General features: G+C 65.4%; 1 protein-coding gene across 2 annotated transcripts; it reads right to left on the reverse strand.

The window, feature by feature from the left end:
* Window positions 1-282: 282 nt before the first annotated feature.
* Window positions 283-16,738, reverse strand: LMBR1L (limb development membrane protein 1 like). Of its 2 annotated transcripts, none has more exons than XM_067529879.1 (17): window positions 16,511-16,738; window positions 10,121-10,205; window positions 7,363-7,399; window positions 6,786-6,925; window positions 6,496-6,599; window positions 6,292-6,418; window positions 5,785-5,853; window positions 5,061-5,125; window positions 4,614-4,689; window positions 4,410-4,493; window positions 4,074-4,150; window positions 3,906-3,983; window positions 3,517-3,590; window positions 3,264-3,354; window positions 2,695-2,761; window positions 2,190-2,351; window positions 283-1,886 (listed from the first exon to the last, which is right to left on the reverse strand). In XM_067529879.1, the coding sequence occupies exons 1-17, from the start codon at window positions 16,580-16,582 to the stop codon at window positions 1,828-1,830; spliced, it is 1,467 nt and encodes a 488-aa protein (XP_067385980.1). In that variant the 5' UTR covers window positions 16,583-16,738; the 3' UTR covers window positions 283-1,827. The 2 variants fall into 2 exon arrangements, with proteins under 2 accessions (XP_067385980.1, XP_067385979.1); XM_067529878.1 differs by having other exon boundaries at window positions 4,410-4,511.
* Between the last annotated feature and the right edge of the window lie 146 nt (window positions 16,739-16,884).

Consider the following 16,884-nt stretch of genomic DNA (forward strand, 5'->3'; position numbering starts at 1 on the left):
CCCCCAAGGACCCCCCCAGCAGCCAGAGCAGCAGAGCCTGGTGTGGGCAGCTGTGCCCAGGCCCAAGCACGTGGGGGAAGAGGGAGTTTGCCCAGCTGGAGAAGCAGGGAAGGAAGGGGCATGCACCCAGCAGCGGGTGTGTTCTGGAGCAGCAGGGGGTGGGGTGCAGAACTCTGCACCGGGGGGCAGGGCAGGGGGCAGGGCATGCCACACTCCAGGGGCCGGGAAGCACATTTCCCCATCAGCAATTTCAACAGACGCTAAGTGGCCGCTGGCCTCCTGCCCTGTATTAAAAGACACGTTTTTATTGTTTAAATAAATTAATAAAAAAACCCACCCAGCAATGGATCGCTCTGGGCAGGCGCCAGTGGCTGAGATGAGCTGAGACTTGACCCGCACCAGAGATGCAGCAAACCTGGCTCTAGACTCCCCTGGGGGGGCCATGGGGTGGAGGAGGAAAACAGCAGGACCGAAGCAGTTGCTGTTGGGCGAGCCACAGCAGGCACTACAGGGGATCCCAGCCCCTATCACTGGCAGCTCCGTGTCCCCTGCCTCCTCTGCCCCATTCTCATGCCAAGTGGGGGTCCTGCAGCTACAGCCTCCCCCCTCTCCTTCCCTCCCCACAGGATACGCCCCTGTAATGCCCCCAGGGACCGCTTCCCCTCAGAGGCCGTATCAGGCTCCAGCTTAGCCCATTCCTCGTACACCCCACAGCCACGGGGCAGAGCAAAACCCCTCAGCCCTGGCCTGCGGGGAAGGCGCACGGCCCAGCACTTGCCTGTCAGGGTGTTTGAGTGATGGGCACCTCCCTCCCCCTCGCAGCTGCAGCTGCGCCCGCCAGGCCCCAGGCTCAGGGTAAGGGTTGAGGCACCAGGGCTTGGCCCCAGGGCGCTGAGGTGACTGTAGCTGTGGGAGCCCCTGGGTGATTTCAGTCACTCAGCTCAGCGCCGCCCTGGACAGGGCAAGGGCAGGGGGCAAAGTTCCAGCTCCAGCCTAGCGCCCTGCCCACTGCTCGGGGAGGGGAGTGATGTGCAGCATCCCAGGGAGAAGCCTTTGACCAGAGTGCAGGGAGGGGCTGACTTCCCTGGGCACGGCTAGGGGATCAGCAGCACCGAGGGAGAGGGGCTCATGGCCATGGGGCAGGGCGGGGGCATTTCACCCATCACCCATCAGGGAAGCAGCTGTGCAAAAGAAATCAAACCAAGCCCGGGCCGCAGCCGCACGCAGCGAAGAAGCTGGGGCCGGGGCCCTCGTGCACTTCGGTGAGGTACGTGCGCGGGGCTCCCCGTGCGGGACAGCAGAGGGGTTTAGCAACAACCCACGCGGGGCAGCTTCGGCCCCGGCTGCCCGTCAGCCCCCCTGTAACCCCACGGCTTCCCGCAGGGTCCCGGCGGCTGCCACCCCTGCCCCCAGGAGTCTCCAGCAGGGGGGCAGGGGGAACGGCTCAGCAGCAGTCCCAGCACAGTGTGTGGGTGGGGGGGGGGGGTCTGGCTTTGCCCCCAGCAGCGAGTTCTTCTGTCTTCCCCATATGGGGATCCCATCCAGGGAGGGGCCCCTCGACTTCCCCCCGTCCCAGTGCAGCACCGGCACTGGTCCGCAGGAAGACGCTGGACCGCCTTTGGCCTCTTCTCCCCGGCGGGACCTTGCTCAGCAGCAGACGCGGGCGGAGTCGGCCAGGCCCCCTCCTTCCGCAGGGGCCCAGCTCCGGGGGCTCAGAAGGCAGGAGAGGTAAATCAATCCATGGAGGCCGAGCCGGGGCTGCCCCATGGCCCTGGAGGAGCTCCCAGCAGCCCCGGCTCCCGTCCGTCGGCTGGCGCCAGGTTTGTCCTAGCACACTTTGCTGAGCTGGTGCACCCGCGGCACGGGCAGGGGCAGCTTGTGCAAGCCTGGGGGGGGGGGGGGGAGACACTGATTAGGGGCGCCCCTGACCTTTCCCCTCCATGCCCACCATCCTGCTCCCCGCCAGGGGCTGGGTAGGGGGACAGGAGCCCATTCCCCCACCGCCCCCGCTCCCTGCCCACCCACACCCAACCGGTCGCCTCCCCCAGGGCCCAGCAGGCCGGGTGGAACAGCTGCCGGGGGAGCTGGGTTCGAGCCGGCAGCTCGGACGCACCAGGCTCCCTGGCCCGGGACGCGGCTCCCCCCCCCCGACTGCGAAGGGGGAAGGCAGAGGGCAGGCGGGCGCTCACCGAAGGCTCGGATGAGCTCGGCCTGCACGGCCCAGGTGAATTTCTGCACCAGGCACAGAGCGGTGAGGGCGGCGAAGAGCATGTTGTAGAGGAAGACGATGTAGAAATTCCCCAGCCAGTTAAACCTCCCGAAGTCGCCCAGGAGGTCAAACCGCGTGATCCCTGCAACAGAGAGAGACAGGCCTGGGTCCCCCTGCGTCACCCCCGGGCTTCCCCCGCCCCCCAGCTTCATCAGTGCCCCTCAACCACAGGCTCCCCCCCCCTCACACACAGCTCCACCAGTGCCCCTCTTTCCTGCCCCCATTGATACCCAGCCCTGGGCACCCCATATGCCTCTCAATCCTGACCTGCAGCCCCTTGCTCCAACCCCCTGCAAACTGGACTGGCCTCCAGGGTCCGGGACCCGCCCTGCATGCGCCTGTCAGCTGAGGAGTTCTGGGACTGCGCAGTTCTGCCCGGCCGGGGGGGGGGGGGGGGGGGAAGGCACGGCGCACCCTGGACTTACCCAGCATCCTGGAGAAGACTGGCAGCGCGGAGCTGAGCACCAGCAGCGAGACGCAGTTGCCAATGATCTGGGCGGAGGAGAGAAAAGGCCTTGAAGCCAGGAGCCGGCCTGCCTCCCCCCTGTGTGCTGCACCCCACGATGGGCACAGGACCCTCCCCTCCCCCCAGTGAGCCACCTGCAGCCCCACCCCAGGAATGAGAGAACCAGGATCCCCAGCTGCCCCCTGGCACGGCGCCCGGCAGGGTCACCCTGGCAGCGGGTGGGGGGGGGTGCGCCGGGTGAGCATCCACTTCCACCCGAGTTCTACCCCAGCCAACCTGGCCCTGGGCGCACGGCCCCCTTGCGTGGCAAGGCGCCACCGTGCAGCCGCCCCGGCACAGAGAGAGGGGCCGGGCATCGTCTGCTCCTTCCCAGCGTCCAGCCCCACAGGCCCCAGGGAGGGCGTCACTGGCTTCGGCAGGCAGATCGGGGCCTGAGGCAGAGCTGGGAGCAGAACCCAGGCGTCCTGCGCCCAGCCCCGTGGGACCAGCAGGGGGCAGCCAATGGCAGACGGGCAGGTACCCCCTTACCTTGGTCATGGGGGTGTCCTGCCTCTCGGGGAGCAGCTTCGTGAACATGGGGGAGCTGTAGAAGCCCACGACGGAGGAGACCATCAGGTAGCTGAGTCCGGGGGTTAAGGAGAAGAATGGTGTTGGGTGGGGGGGGGGGGGGGCGGGTCTGCTGGGCCCCAGGAGCCGGTGCAGGGACTGGGACATGAGAACAGCCCCCAGAGGGCAGGGAAGGGGGCCGGGGCTGGGCTAGCACTCCACACGGCGAGGATACAAGATGAGAACCACCTGCAGGGCGGCACCGAAGGACCCGAAGATGGAGAAGGAGACCTGCCCCAGCGGCGCGTCCTGCAGGGAGAGAGGGCAGAGGAGGGGGGTCAGTGGGGGGCAGCTCGGAGCAGGGAGTTGACTCAGAAACCCATCAGCCAGCTCCGGGCGTGTGTCACGGGAGGTCCCAGCGCCCCTTCACATGTGCAATGGGGAGCACTCCCCCCCCCCCCACCCTGACCTGGAGGGACCCTACTAGGGGGCTAGAAAGCTGGGTCTCCCTCTGGCTGGTGGGGTGTCCATGGGGAGCTGGGCTGAGAGCCGGCAAACTCGTTCCATGCGTGGGCCTAAAGCAGCCAGGGTAGAGAGGGAAGGGTTCAACTCAGCTCCGGGTACCTGGATCCCCCGCGGCATAGCAGCATCGTCCAGCAGCAGCTCCAGCACGTGAACGCAGACGACGAGCACGGAGATGCCCTGGGCAGGACCAGAGAAAGATCAGGGTGGGCTCCTCCTGGCGCCATCACCCCTCCCGCCCCTGACAGGGAGGTAAACTGAGGCACCTACCGTCAGCGCCAGGAGGCACAGCATGGCCAGGGGGTAGCCCAGGTTCCGCTGCCAGGGCGAGGCACGGCGCCGCAGCTCTGCCGGGAAGCACAGGACACACCCCAGCTGAGCAAGCCCTCGACTCCCCTGCCTCCCCCCCCCCAGCCCTTCCTGCGTGGGAATGAACACCGCCCCTCCTCCCCCCAAACCCCCCGATCCTCCCCCAGCCGAGCAGAGGATCGAACTGATCTCACCGTCCAGCGAGCGGCGGAAATAGGACCCAGGAGTCCTGCTCCATCCCCAGCCCGCCCGCCCGCAGCCCAGCCCCCAACCTCCCCGCCCCATCCCTGCTCTTACCCAGCGCGATCCTCTGGCTCTGGATGGCCAGGAACCGCTCCCGCAGCAGCTCCAGGTTCACGTCCAGCCAGCACCAGGTGTTTCCTGCAGAGGGAGAAGGGCCTGAGGGGTGAATGGGGGGGAAGGTGCCCGGTGGAGTGAGGCTGGACCACAGCGATCCAGCGCCCGCTCCCCCCACGCACGCCCAGGGTGGGGGACACTCACTGGCCGAGATCTTGTGGGAGATGGCGGCTTCCTCGAACCTTGTGCACGTCAGCTGCTCGTCCAGATTCTCCAGCAGCTGCAAAGAGGGCGGGGGGTGCAGGGGGGGGGGGGGGAGAGCCCACGAGGCCCGTTAGCCACCATGCAGCTGGGAGGGCGACACCCTGTCCCGCCCCCACGCAGGGTTGGGCCCATGGGCTCCCCAACCCCCGCCAGCTTGCCCGTAAGGTGGGGAGGGACTGGAACGGCTGCGCCGGGGCAGACCGATGGGATGGGAGGGCTGCGAGCACCCCCCAGCCCCCATCAGGCATTGCTGTGGGGCGCCACTTGGCCCCAGCAAACAAGGGGTCGATCTCTCAGCTCAGCTCCCCCCCGGCAGGGTGGGTGGGCAGGAGACGGGGCGCGGGCGGGGCGGGCACGGACAGACCCCGAGGGAACAGGGCGCCTTACCCTGGGCTTGACCAGCAGCTTCCCGATGACGGTGAACATGCGTGAGAGGCCAAGGGGGGTGCACACTGCGGGGGGCACAGAGCAAAGGAGCAGGGTGAGAGCGGGCCCCACCCCTGCCAGCCCCCCGAGAACCCAACAGGGCCGGGAGGCGTCCCCTGGGCAGTGGTTGCACACTAGAGAGGGACAGACAGACGGACCAACCTTCGGGGCTCTGCCCACAGAGCAGGAGAGGCAGCTCTGGGCAGCGACAACAGCCCCCCCCCCCCGTTTCTTTCCTAACCCACAGCAGGCTTGGAAGCCATGCCCTGGCTGCTCCAACAGCAGCCACCCCTGTCTCTGCCCAGGAGCGAGGCAGGGTGTCCTGCGGGGGGTGGGAAGGAAGCACAGCCCCCCCCCCAGGAACCAGCCCAGCTAGAGAGCATGATCCTGCACATTGCAGAACACTGCATGGACGGAGCAGGAGATAGCGTGTGGGGTGGGGGCTCGCGCAAAGGGAGGGTCTTTAGCCCCATTTCACAAGGTGGGGGGCAGAGAGAGAGAGAGAGAGAGACTCCCCCAGGTCACCCAGGGAGTCTGTCAGAGGCAGGAATAGAGGGTCCCAGCCCGGCACCCCAACATAAGGCCAGTCTGCTCCCCTGCGTTTGCTGGGGGGGCTGATAACCCAGCTTGGAACCCCACAGATTCCACCCCCCCAGCCCCCAGAGAAATCAAACCATCAACTTACGCAGCAGCAGCACCACCCCGAAGAGCGAGATGCAGGAGTAGAGGTAGGGCAGGTAGTATTCCCACAGGTCTGTGGGGAGGGAAGCGTTCACGTTACACACCCAGGAGACCCACCCGGGTCAGCAGGAGAGGCTCACTCCAGGGCGGTGGGGAGGGAACATTAACTCACCCCTCCTCAGACCCCAGAGTGGTCACAGCAAGAGGGGCGGGTACCAGTCACCCTACTTTACGGACAGGGAAACTGAGGCACGGGGCAGGGCAGGGATTTGCCCCTCTCGTAACAAGCCACTGGCAGAGACGAAAATTCAACCCACGAACTGAAGCCCTAACCACTGGTGCACACAGCCCTTTCCCAGAGCCGGGGGAAGGAACCCAGGAGTCCTGACCCTCCGTCCGAGAGCCCGCGACACCCCCTCCCCCCATCACCTCTCCACCCTGCCCCCCCATCCCCTCCACGGCCCCAGACCGAGCGGGGGTGGGGGCAGCTCCTGGCCGCCCGGGCACTCACCGTAGAGCGATTCCCAGCTGGCCGCGTCGTTGCCCACGATGGCCGACGCCACCCAGACCATGCCCAGCACCAGCAAGGTGAGCAACAGCAGCACCACGAAGGTCTCGTAGACCCTGGCCATGATGCCCTGCGGGAGGAGAGATTTTAACCCGGCCCTGGCGGCACCGGAGAGGGGACGGGGGTGGGGGGACAGGCAGCTGGTACCTTCTTGGATCCCGCGAAGCCCTCGGACTCGGTGAAGAAGTAAGCGAAGGGCATGAGGAAGACGAGGGAGAGGTTGGAGAAGAGGAAGACCAGATTCCAGAGGCCTGGAGAGCGACAGGCGGGTTAGACTCCCCCAGCACAGGCCCTGCAGGACCAACCTCCATCCCTCGGCCCGCCTGCCCCCCCCCCCCCCCAGGGTGAACTCAGCCCCCTTGAGGAGGGCCCAGGGCCGCCCTCCCGCAGCAGAGCACGGCAGGGCAGGCCGTGGCGGCGGGCGGGCGGGCGCTCACCGTGGACCAGCGAGCCGTTCAGCCACTGGATGTAGTAGTTCTGCGGGAAGAGGAGCAGCACCTCGTTGCTGAGGATGGAGAAGGGCAGCAGGAGCACGGCGCCCAGCGAGACGGCCAGCGTGAAGGTGCACATCCACAGCCTGCGGGGTGGGGAGATCAGTGGGGCAGGAGACAGGCACCCAACCCATTCCCGCCCCAGCCCGGAAGGGGACCTGGGTCAGTCCCAGCTAGGACTGGAATGTGAGCAGGCAGCACCGTGGGGCGAGCGCTGGCCACGCCTCACCCGTGAGCCCAGACGGCAGGTGGCACGAGTTTAGTCCGGTCTCAGCGCCTAGAGCAGCCCAGTTAAGACTCAAACCGGCATGTGCCGAGTGGAGAGAGGCTCCAGCCACTAACTGCCACTCCCAGAGCTAGGGAGAGAACCCAGGAGTCCTGACCCCCCACTCCCCTGCTCTAGCCACTGCAGAGCCTGCAATCCAGCCTCAAACCGGCCCAGTCCCAGCATGCTGGGAAGTGGGGGGGGGTGGGGGGGGAACACAGCAATACAGGAAGGGGCACAGGACAGCCAGGAACTTACGCAATTCTGTTGACAGCTGCATCCTGATCGTCATCAACTGCAGAGAGAGGGGGAGAAATCCCGTCAGACCCGACTTCCATCACCTCTGCTGAGACCCTCGCGCTCGTTACACCTCACGGGACAGCACCCCGGGGCAGCTTCGGCCAAGAGCTGCAACAAGGCTTTGGGAGGGACAGGGGCACCCAGCTCTGCTAGTGACTCCATGCGAGGTCCAGGGCAGAACCCCTTCACCCCTCTGCCCCCAGCTGTGCCGTGGGGGGGGGAGAGGGGCCCCCCTTTGTCAGCGGGAGTCACAGGGGCTGCCAGAACACACAGGACAGCCCTGTGACCCAGACAGATCCTTCGCTGCCCTGCAGCCGGACGGCCCGGTGCAGAGACAGGGCCCGAGTGCGCCGGTACCAGAATGATTCAGCCAATATTATGTGTTGTTTTAAGAGAATCCATCCGCCCAAGGGAACCGTTTTCCCCAGCATCTCCGCACGAACTACCTCAGAAGCTGTGAGCACACTCCTGTTCTCGGTGCACACGGGGCACTTCTCAGAGGTGCGCGACAACCACCAGCACCCTAAAACCTGGGCAGGCGTTTCCAAAGGCCTTGGAGCACCAGTGCAGACGGCCCGGCAATGGAAGTGTTAGGGGGAGATGCGGCACAGTGATTTTGGGGAGTTGTGCGCCCATGGTAACAGCCTCAGGGGTTACACAACACACACCAACACACACACTCCTAATCTGTAACGCACGCTCGTTAATTAGTAAGTCTGGCTAACTGGGGTTATTTGACATCTTATTAGTAGACGGGGGGTGCTCGTTAATACTCACAGTCCCACACAAAGGAGAAAAAGCGTGAAAGGGAAATCAGGCAAGTCAATTTCCACGCACCCACCCACAGGTGGTCAGTGACTCAGCTGGTTCTTCCAACCAGCCCAGGTGTTCAGGGCTGTCTCCAAAGGCAGCTCCCACGTGCTGTGCTCGGAGGCTGCCTGACACCCCAGGGCCCAGTGTGCATAGACCTCCTGGGAACAGCCGATCTGGGCAGCAACACAGGGGTGTGTGTGGGAGGGGCCAAGCACAGCCCCCTCCCCGATCCCCTGGAAGCATCCTGGGCTTGGATGTCACTGAATCAACAAACCATGCGGAGATGGGCCAAGGCTGCTGTTGGCTGAGCACTGGGACAGGGGGGGGGGGGGGTAAGACCGCCCCCATCCCCCAGCTCAGCTCTGCCTTCGCTCCCGCTCACTCTGATCCGTATTCAGGTCACACGCATGGTCTCCCCTGCTCCCTGGCTCCATGCTCACAACCCAGTTCCCAGCACTCACCAAGCCCCCCCCAGCCCCAGCTCCTCGCACCCATGGGGCTGACCAGTCAGCACTGGGGCGGCAGCGTGGGGGATGCAGGCCAGCAGGACCAACCCAGGAAATGCTGCACAAGACGCCACGCGAAGGCGACGGAGGCTGCAGGCACCTACAGGACCCTGTGCCCAGCCCCCCCGGCACACGTCTCTCCAGCCAGCTCCTGCCGCGGGCGGGGCTGGCTCTGCGTCTCCAAGGGCTTGTCTGCACGGGGGGATCTCGCAGCACCCCGAGGGAAGTCGTGTGCCAGGGGGTCCCGCTGGCGTGGAGCGCGGCATGCGCCCGAACGCACGAGGCACAGCCACGGGCATCAGCGCATGCAGGGCACAGAACATGCCAGCGCGTCGCCCACCAGCGCCACGCGGCCCCTGCAGCAGGAGCATCTTCGCAGCCGAGCTGCTTCCCGGGGAGGGGCGTTTCCGCGCAGACACGCAGGGCAGACGTGTCCCGTTCCATGGCCTTCTCCAGAGCCTGCCCCCCCTTCCCCATTCCTCCCCCACCCCATATTGTGCTCCTGGCTCCCGCCCGTCCACCAGCACACAGGATGCCGGCCAGCCTGGCTCCAGGAGCTGGCCACACAGCCTGCCCCAGGGTGGGGGGGACCCCAGGGGACGGGCTGGGTCTCTGGTAACACCTGCTCAGGGAGGACAGTGAAGCTGGGGCCGGCGGAGAGGCTGCCGGGCAGCTCTTGCGGGCTCTGCCTCGCGGGACCCGGTGTTTTGGCCCCGTCTCCCGCCCCGGGCTCGCCGCACAGCTCTGGGGAGCGACGCCGCGCTTAGCGACTGAACCAGAAAAGGCTCGGGGGACGCTGGTCTCCAAGCCCAGCTCCCTGTTGGTGGGGGGGGAGGGGGGGTTGTCCATGGCAACCGATGCTGCGGCAACGGGACAGCAACACAGCAAGGATGTAAACAAAGAGGGACCCTCTGGAGCAGGCTGGGGCCTCCCCCGGGGATGCACAAATAGACACAGCCAAGCCGCTGCTGGCAGATCAGGTCCTGGTTCAGGCGGGGAGGGCCGGGGGGGCTTGGAGCTGGCTTCAACAAACACTCTCCCGCCCGGCCCGAGCAGGGAGCGTGGGCCACAGGCATTGCACTGGGATTGCACGCCACTCAGCCTCCCCCCAGCCCCTAGAGTCCCCCCACGTAGCGGTGCCCTGCAGCTTTTCCCGGGTTCCATCCTGCCAGGGCCAGCCGGCTGGCATCCCCCAGGGCCAGGCAAGGGAACTAGTCCCCCTGCGACCCGGCAACGGGCTCCCCCCATCAGCGAGGCGCCTGCGATGGCATGAGATGGGAGGCCAGGGTGTCTCGGGCGGCCAGATCCCAGGGGCGCAGCCGTGGGGCAGAGCCAGGCCCCTGCCCCAGGCAGGGAGAGGGCTGCCAGAGACGGGGCAGGGCCGGGCAGCCTGTTACCTGTGGCGAAGTCCGCGTGCTTCTTGAAGTGAGTTATGAGCAGGTGGCACAGGATGTACAGGCTGGCGAAGAGCAGCGTGCAGATCTGCAGGGAGGGAGGGAAGGACACACGGGTCAGAGGTGGCCTGGGCAGCTGGATTCCTCCGCTCCCCCATCCACACGCCCCCCACCCGCTCCCACCAATCCACCCCCACTCCCAGATTTGCTATCTAAGCCCCGAAGAGCAGCTGCCTCCCCTCCCTCCCCAGACAGGAATCCCAGCTCAGACTGGGGCGTGCCCTCCGCCAAGAGCGGCTCGTGCTGGGTGTTTTGCAGGACGGCAGCCCCTCGTCTGCCTGCCACACGATGCCCAGCATTGCACTGCTGCTGGATTCGCGTGCGCGCCGGGGGGGGGGGGGGGGGGGGGGAAGAGAGAGAGAACATGGTTTCTATACAGATTTCTTCCTGACCCCATCCCAGCTGGAAATCGGATGCCCTGAAGCATGAAGGCCCTTGTGGATTTAGCTCCTAAATCTGTGTCACTGGGGGTTGGGTAACCACGAGGCTGCAACCGGGCTGGCAGGACGGCCATTCAGGCCCACTGCCGGTGCGCCAGGCCAGGCCACGCAGGGCAGAAAACAGCTGCCATCTGGCGGCTGACACGAAACGGATTCAGTGGGCCCCAGCCCAGTCCCCAGAGGGCGAGTGATGGCAACATTTGCTCTGTCATTTGCCCCTTCTTGGGGGATTCAGAGGGACCCAGGGCCATGAGTGGGGGAGCTGGCCCAGCCCCTACTTGTGCTGTGCACACACCGGGGGCTCGGGGCTTTCAATCCAGCCGGTCCCCAGCGCTAGAGTCGTGGCAGTGATTGGTAGGAAACTGGCAAAGTCCCACACGGAGCTGCGGGCAGCACCAGGAACATCGCTCCCCCCCCGAGCCGCGCTCCGAGGTCCAACCAGAGCGGGCTACGTTTTAAGAACTCAAGGACCTTTGCTCCCCCAGCGCGTCAGACGGGACAGGCACAAAGGTTGATCTGAACCCACTGGCTTGATCAAAGCAGCAGCCGTAACCTTTTACCTTTCCCACCTCCCAGCTCACTCCTGGCCCTCCAGGTCTGCTTCTGAGCCCTGATTCGAGAAGCACCGACTGTCCGGGCTAGCCCAGAGAGTGCTGGCGGACTCCCACCCCGCTCTGGACCATGCCCTAGCAGGCTAAGAGACTGCTCAGACCCCAGCACAGCCTGAACTGCTCCAGAAGCACCAGCCCCTCCTACAGCCGCCAGGCCTGGCGCAGGGGGTTTAAACCCCAATTACAGAAGAGGCCAATTACTGATAAGAGCCGAGCAGATGGAGAAAACCCAGGTCGGGTCCCAACGAGGCTGGTTCTGCTTCCCCTGGGCCTGGGCCGAGAGGCAGAAGTGGCACTTTAATGACAATGAGCTGGGATCAGCAGCTATGCAGTCATTCAGGTTTGGGTGGTTTAAGTTTCAGGCTGTCTAAGAACCGGCCTGGTTAACCCCTCGCAGCGCTGCCAGCTGATGGCTCTGGGCACACCCGCTCCGGAGACCTCAGAGGAGGTCAGCTTTGGAAGCTGCCAGAGAACAATTTGACCTCTCTCTTGCTGCTGGGCGCCAGCCCGTGCCTCTAGCGGGGGGCAGCCGGGGGAAGGCCCATCCCTACGCAGGATCCTTCGGACACAGGGATTCAGAAATTAAAGGGTGACCAGTTCAGCACGTGCCAAGGGAACATTTGAGTCACACAATGCATCATTAGCCAGCGGAACTCACTGCCACTGGATGGTGTTAAAGACAAGAATTTAGCAGGATTCAGACAGGGGTTAGCCTGTTACACGGGTAACAGACTATCCAGCATTAGACCAACAGCTCCAACCTCGCTGGGGGAAGGGACAAGAGAGAAGTAGCAGGGCCAACACACGGAGGGTCAAGGATCCAGCTGGCAGGAAAGGGTTCGGATCCCATGCAGGGAAGTCGGGCTAGAGGGGCCCAGCTGGGCCTCAGCTTCCTGGCCTGGCCCCCCATCCCGGATCCATGGATCTGCTACACTCGGCCCGTTTGTGAGGCTCTCTTCCCCGAGAGGAAAGCTGCTGTCCGGGTTCTCCTTCCGCCCCAGTGGAGGGCCAGTTCGGCCCACCCCCCTCTGCTGTAAACAGGAGCAAGCCTCCCGGGAGGATCCCGACCCCCCTCGCCCAGCTCTCAACGGGAAGCGGCAAGCCCAGCTCGCACCCCAACAATCCCCACCCCTCTGGCCCTGGGGCAGGGGTGGGGGTGGGAGAGGGTCATGCTATCCTGGAGAGAACGAGCGAGCACAGCCAGTGGGGGGCAAAGGCCAGCCACCTGGCACGGCGGGGGGGCAGACGCTGCTCCCGGGTGGGGCGGCAGGCCCCGAACAGCAGTGACCTGAACTCTGAGCACCACCTCCCCGCCCCAGCGCCCCCCGGGAAGGTAATGCTCGATGTGGCTCTTTATACCCCTCCCCTCAGGGACCTGCAAACGTGGGCACCCCATGCCCCAAGGGCCAGTCCTGCTTCTGGACCACACACAGCCCCTTCCTTCCACTGCAGGCCATGCCAGTCCATAGCCGGCCTGCACGCGCCTCGCCCTTCCGCGACTGGCAGAGGGGGCGGGCTAGGAGAACCCGCTTTCCAGCTTCGAATCCCAGAGACACCACGCTAGGAAAGGCATTAACGGGGTCCCTGTGGCGGCAGCAGCCGGGATGCAGGGAAATAAAAGCCGTTTGCCGTCCAGAAGCATCAGCGCCCAGGCACCGCACCCGAGGCCACAAGGGCTCCTCCTCTGCCCCCATCCAGCGAGCAAAGCCCCTGTGCAAAGCCGCTAAATGATCTGGGGGGTGTCAGTGTCCCCCCCACCCTCTCTGCTAGATTCACTTCCCTGTCCCCGGCTCATGAGAGCCCCGGGAGAAAGGACTCAGCTGACAGACTGCGAGCGTAGCACCCGCATTCCCAGCGGAGCTAGTTCTCCTGGCACGGATGCAGCAAGTCTTACGCAAGACACAGCGTGAGCAGGGGGAGCCTGGAAGGTCACGTAGCTCCACGCTGGCCGTGCCGAGCAAAGGCGTTTCTGCCGCCCCAGCCACAGAGCCAGGCAGGGCTCTGCTGGGGGGGGAAGGGAAGCACTGCCTGAGAGCGGGTCCCAGACTCCGACTTCCCTCTCCCCCTCTGACCAGAGTGAAGAGCAGCCAGGCTCCTTCCTCCAGGGGCCTCTCTGCAGCCACAGCCTGTTCTCACCCCCCTCCAGGGGCAGGAGAGCAGCGTTCCCATCCCCTTCACACACACGGGATCGACTCGACCAAGGTTACAGGGTGAGTCAGTGGCAGAGCTGGGAAACAGCCCCGGCGGCCTGACGCCCACTGCCCTGCTTTAACCCCGACCCCCCTGCAGGTACACGGCGGGATTCGGGCCCCAGGGCTGTCAGGTTGGTGGAAGCACAGAGCGTCCACCCTCGGGCCAAGCTCTGCCCTCAGCAATGCCTGCGCAAACCCCCAGCCAGGCCACCATCTGCGATTCCCCAGGGCAACCACGAGCCATGCCTGGGCATTCGGTGACCAGCACGCGCCTGCTGGACGGAGAGAGACGCCACGCCAGGCTTCACCCACCAAGCACCCTGCCCCTCCCAGCACCCCATGCTCCCTGCACGCTGCCGAGGCAACCATCTCCGGCCGGGACCCCTTGCCGCCCCTGTGCTCTGACCCCCGGGCAAAGGGGTATTGTGGCTATAAAGGGATATTCACGCAGAGCAAAGAGAGGACGCAGGGAAAGCATCCAGGGTCGGAGCTCGCTCTGCACCGGCAAAGCCGCCCTGCCGCAGGCTGCTCAAACGTGGAGTGGGGGAGTTATTATGGGGTGGGGCTCCACATCTCCCATCCCCATCGACTCCACTAATGAACGTGCCCTCCACCGCAGCTGGCCCGTGCCCCACGTCCAACAGCCGGCCATCAACACCCCCCTTCGGGGGACCTGCGACTGACAGGCTGTAGCCAGAGTGAGGGAGCCAGGACTCCTGGGTTCTCTTCCCCAGACAGGCGAGACACACACAGAGCCACGCTGCCCTCCCAGTCCAACCGGGACAGCTCAGGCTCAGGCCTTGCTCCGTGCAGACAGACCCAGACCCGCCGGGAGAACAGGCTGGGAAAGTCTTTAGCCCTGAGCCCTTTAGCGGATGTTAATTCAGCAGGAAAAACCAACCCAACAACTCCCCTCCCCCGCCAGCCGGCCACCACTGCAGGGCTGCGGGGCCCGGGCCCAGCTAGCCGGGTGGGGCCCCCTCGGGGGCAGGGGTTGCCTTGCTCCAAGCACTCTGGAAAGGCCCAGGTGGGGGGTGAAGGGTGAGAAGCTGGTTACAAATGCAAACACCCCCCCCCCACACACACACACACACCCACACCCGCGTGACTAAACACCCGGTTCAGCTCAGCAGTGGAGCTGGGCACAAGCGAGCTGAACCGCAGCCCTGCACTGCCCCAGCCACAGCTCAGGGTCACTCCCAGGCAGGCTGCAAGACTGAGCCCTGGGGTAACAGCAGCTGCCGGCTCTAACCTAGCCCCCCCCATTGCTACTGTCACAGCGTGGTCAGGACCCAAGCCAAGGGGCCGCTGACGCGGGCAGAAGAAGGCCTAGAAGCCCCATAGCCCGGCTGACGCTGGCGTCAGGGAGGGCTGGACAGGACACAGGTGCCAATGGTTCTAGCAGGTTTTGGGTTTGTTTTTCCCTCCGACACTAGAGCCCTGCTGGCGACAGAGCACGTTCCCGTGGGAGTCCGATGCGGGGAGGTGGGGATCCCGCAGGGAGCCTCGGCCAGTTGGTTTGGGAATTTTATCTTGCCGAAAAATCATCCCCGGGCACCAGCCAGACAAGCAGATCTCCAAGCTGATGCTGCCTCCCTGTCCTCCGGAGAGCGGCTGCTCTGTGGTGCTGCACTGTTTACACTGGGGAGGGGAGGGAGGGAGAATTCTGTGGCCTAGATATTTTAGGGTACCAGGGACAACAGCCCATGAAAGTCGCCCTCGGGGCATCCACGCTCAATGCCCAGCGCACGCTCGGCTCCACGGATCACCGTAGCTGCTCCCGCACTTTAAACCCCTGCTAAGAGACTTGAGTCCTTTTGGACAAAGGTCACGAATAGCCAACACACGGAGGGCCACAGGGCAGGGTTGCAAGCCTGGAGAGCGAGGCAGGAATCTCTCTCTCTGGCTGCCAATCCCCTCCGAATACCATGTCACGGAGACGAGCCAGGCGGCTGCGTCTGGGCAGAGGCACGTCCCCAGAAACTGAGCTGCTCACTAGATCACCCCTTCCTAGTGGAGGCCAGGAAACAGAGCCGCGGCGGGCATCGGGTGTCAAAACACGGCCCTCAGCCCATGTCGTCTTGCTGCAGGAGAACTCTGATCTCGAGAGCCGCTATCCCAGAGCACAGCCAGGTCCCTACTGCCATGGGGCCAACCCAAGGCCTCGATACAGGTGTCGACCACGAGTGGCTCCCCTGATTCCACCACAGGAGAGTCCTTCTCGGGCTGGAGAAAATGGCTGTGAAGCCTCAGTAAGGGCCTGTCTTTAAAGGTAGCCGTTCCTGGTGCCGCCAACCGAGATAAGCAGGCTGTGCGGAGCCAGAGGGGCGGCCAGCAGAGAGACCTGGCACTGAAGAGCCAGACACCCAAAGCCGGGGTCACGGCCCCAGGCGGGCGCCAAAGGGGCGACCCGCCCTGGGCATGGGAACGCAGATGTCCGGAGTCTCACCCAGCTGCTAATGCCTCAAAGGCTGGCCCTCCACTTGGACTCTCGTGGGGGTGTAAACGCAGGGGCTCACTCAGGCAGCTTGACCCAGTGGCCTCGAGATGTCCTGCCCCGGCACACCCTGCATCAGAAGCAGCTGCATTTTGGCAGAGCCGGATGGCGAAGGCTGCGGCGTGAAGGAAACCGAGGCGGTACATGCCGCCTTCTACCAAGTCCCGAACCAGCACGTTTCCAGCGGGCTCGAGGAGCAGGGCACCCCCGCCTGGGGGCTGAATGGCGGGGGGGGGGAAGGAGGGGGTTGCTTTGTTTTTCTTGTTCCATCTCTGAGCCAGGTGCCGGGCATTTCCCACCCCAGAGGGCACCCCGGCTTCCTCCCCAGCAGCTCCACAACGACTGAACCCGGGGGCAGGAATGGGGGGCGCGGGGCACGGCTAGACAACAGGGGGGGCTAGCACCTGCCGGGCTCCCCCAGTGCTGCCCCGGCCGGGGGGCTCGACCAAGGGGGCGGGGACGCTGCTGAGAATCCTCAGGCCCTACATCCCCCCTGCTCTCCCCAGCCCCCGGGGCTTGATTCCCGCCCGCCGCCCCCATCTCGTGCCCCGGGGCTGTCCCCGCCTGTCCTGAGCCCCCCCCCCGCTACTCACGAGACACTCCCGGACCCGCTCATGGAACAGCTGCTCCCGCAGCCCCAGCACGTCGTGCTCCGCCGGCTCCATTCTCCGCCCCGCATGGCTGGGGCTCGGCTCGGCCCGGCGGCGGCGGCCCCTTTAAGGCAGCGTTCGGCGCTGGCTACACTGTAGCCGCGGGGGCAGCGCCGCGTTCGGCTCTTAAAGGGGCACGCACCGCCCGCGCCGCTCGGCTCACTCCGCTCCGCCCGCAGCCAGCCGGCAAGGCACTACCGGGAGGGCGGGGTCACGCCTTCAATTCCCAGCCACGGCAAGGGCTCATTGGCTGGAGGAGCTGGAACAGGCCGCTTCTCATTGGCTGGGGCTGGAGCGGCCCTCGATAGGCCGAGCTC

Source organism: Emydura macquarii, unplaced genomic scaffold, assembly GCF_026122565.2.
Source record: "Emydura macquarii macquarii isolate MOO-44397 ecotype Brisbane River unplaced genomic scaffold, CSIRO-AGI_Emac_v2 contig_2994, whole genome shotgun sequence".
Taxonomy (NCBI): domain Eukaryota; kingdom Metazoa; phylum Chordata; order Testudines; family Chelidae; genus Emydura; species Emydura macquarii.

What these genes read in the sequence shown, in the direction of transcription:
- LMBR1L (XM_067529878.1), bottom strand. Translation starts at nt 16,582, where the DNA reads ATGGAGCCGGCGGAGCACGACGTGCTGGGGCTGCGGGAGCAGCTGTTC. An exon ending in AGCGGGTCCGGGAGTGTCTC is followed by an intron (nt 10,206 to 16,510) that starts GTGAGTAGCGGG and finishes CCCTCCCTGCAG; the next exon opens with ATCTGCACGCTGCTCTTCGC. An exon ending in GAGCCAGAGGATCGCGCTGG is followed by an intron (nt 4,151 to 4,409) that starts GTAAGAGCAGGG and finishes GCTTCCCGGCAG; the next exon opens with AGCTGCGGCGCCGTGCCTCG.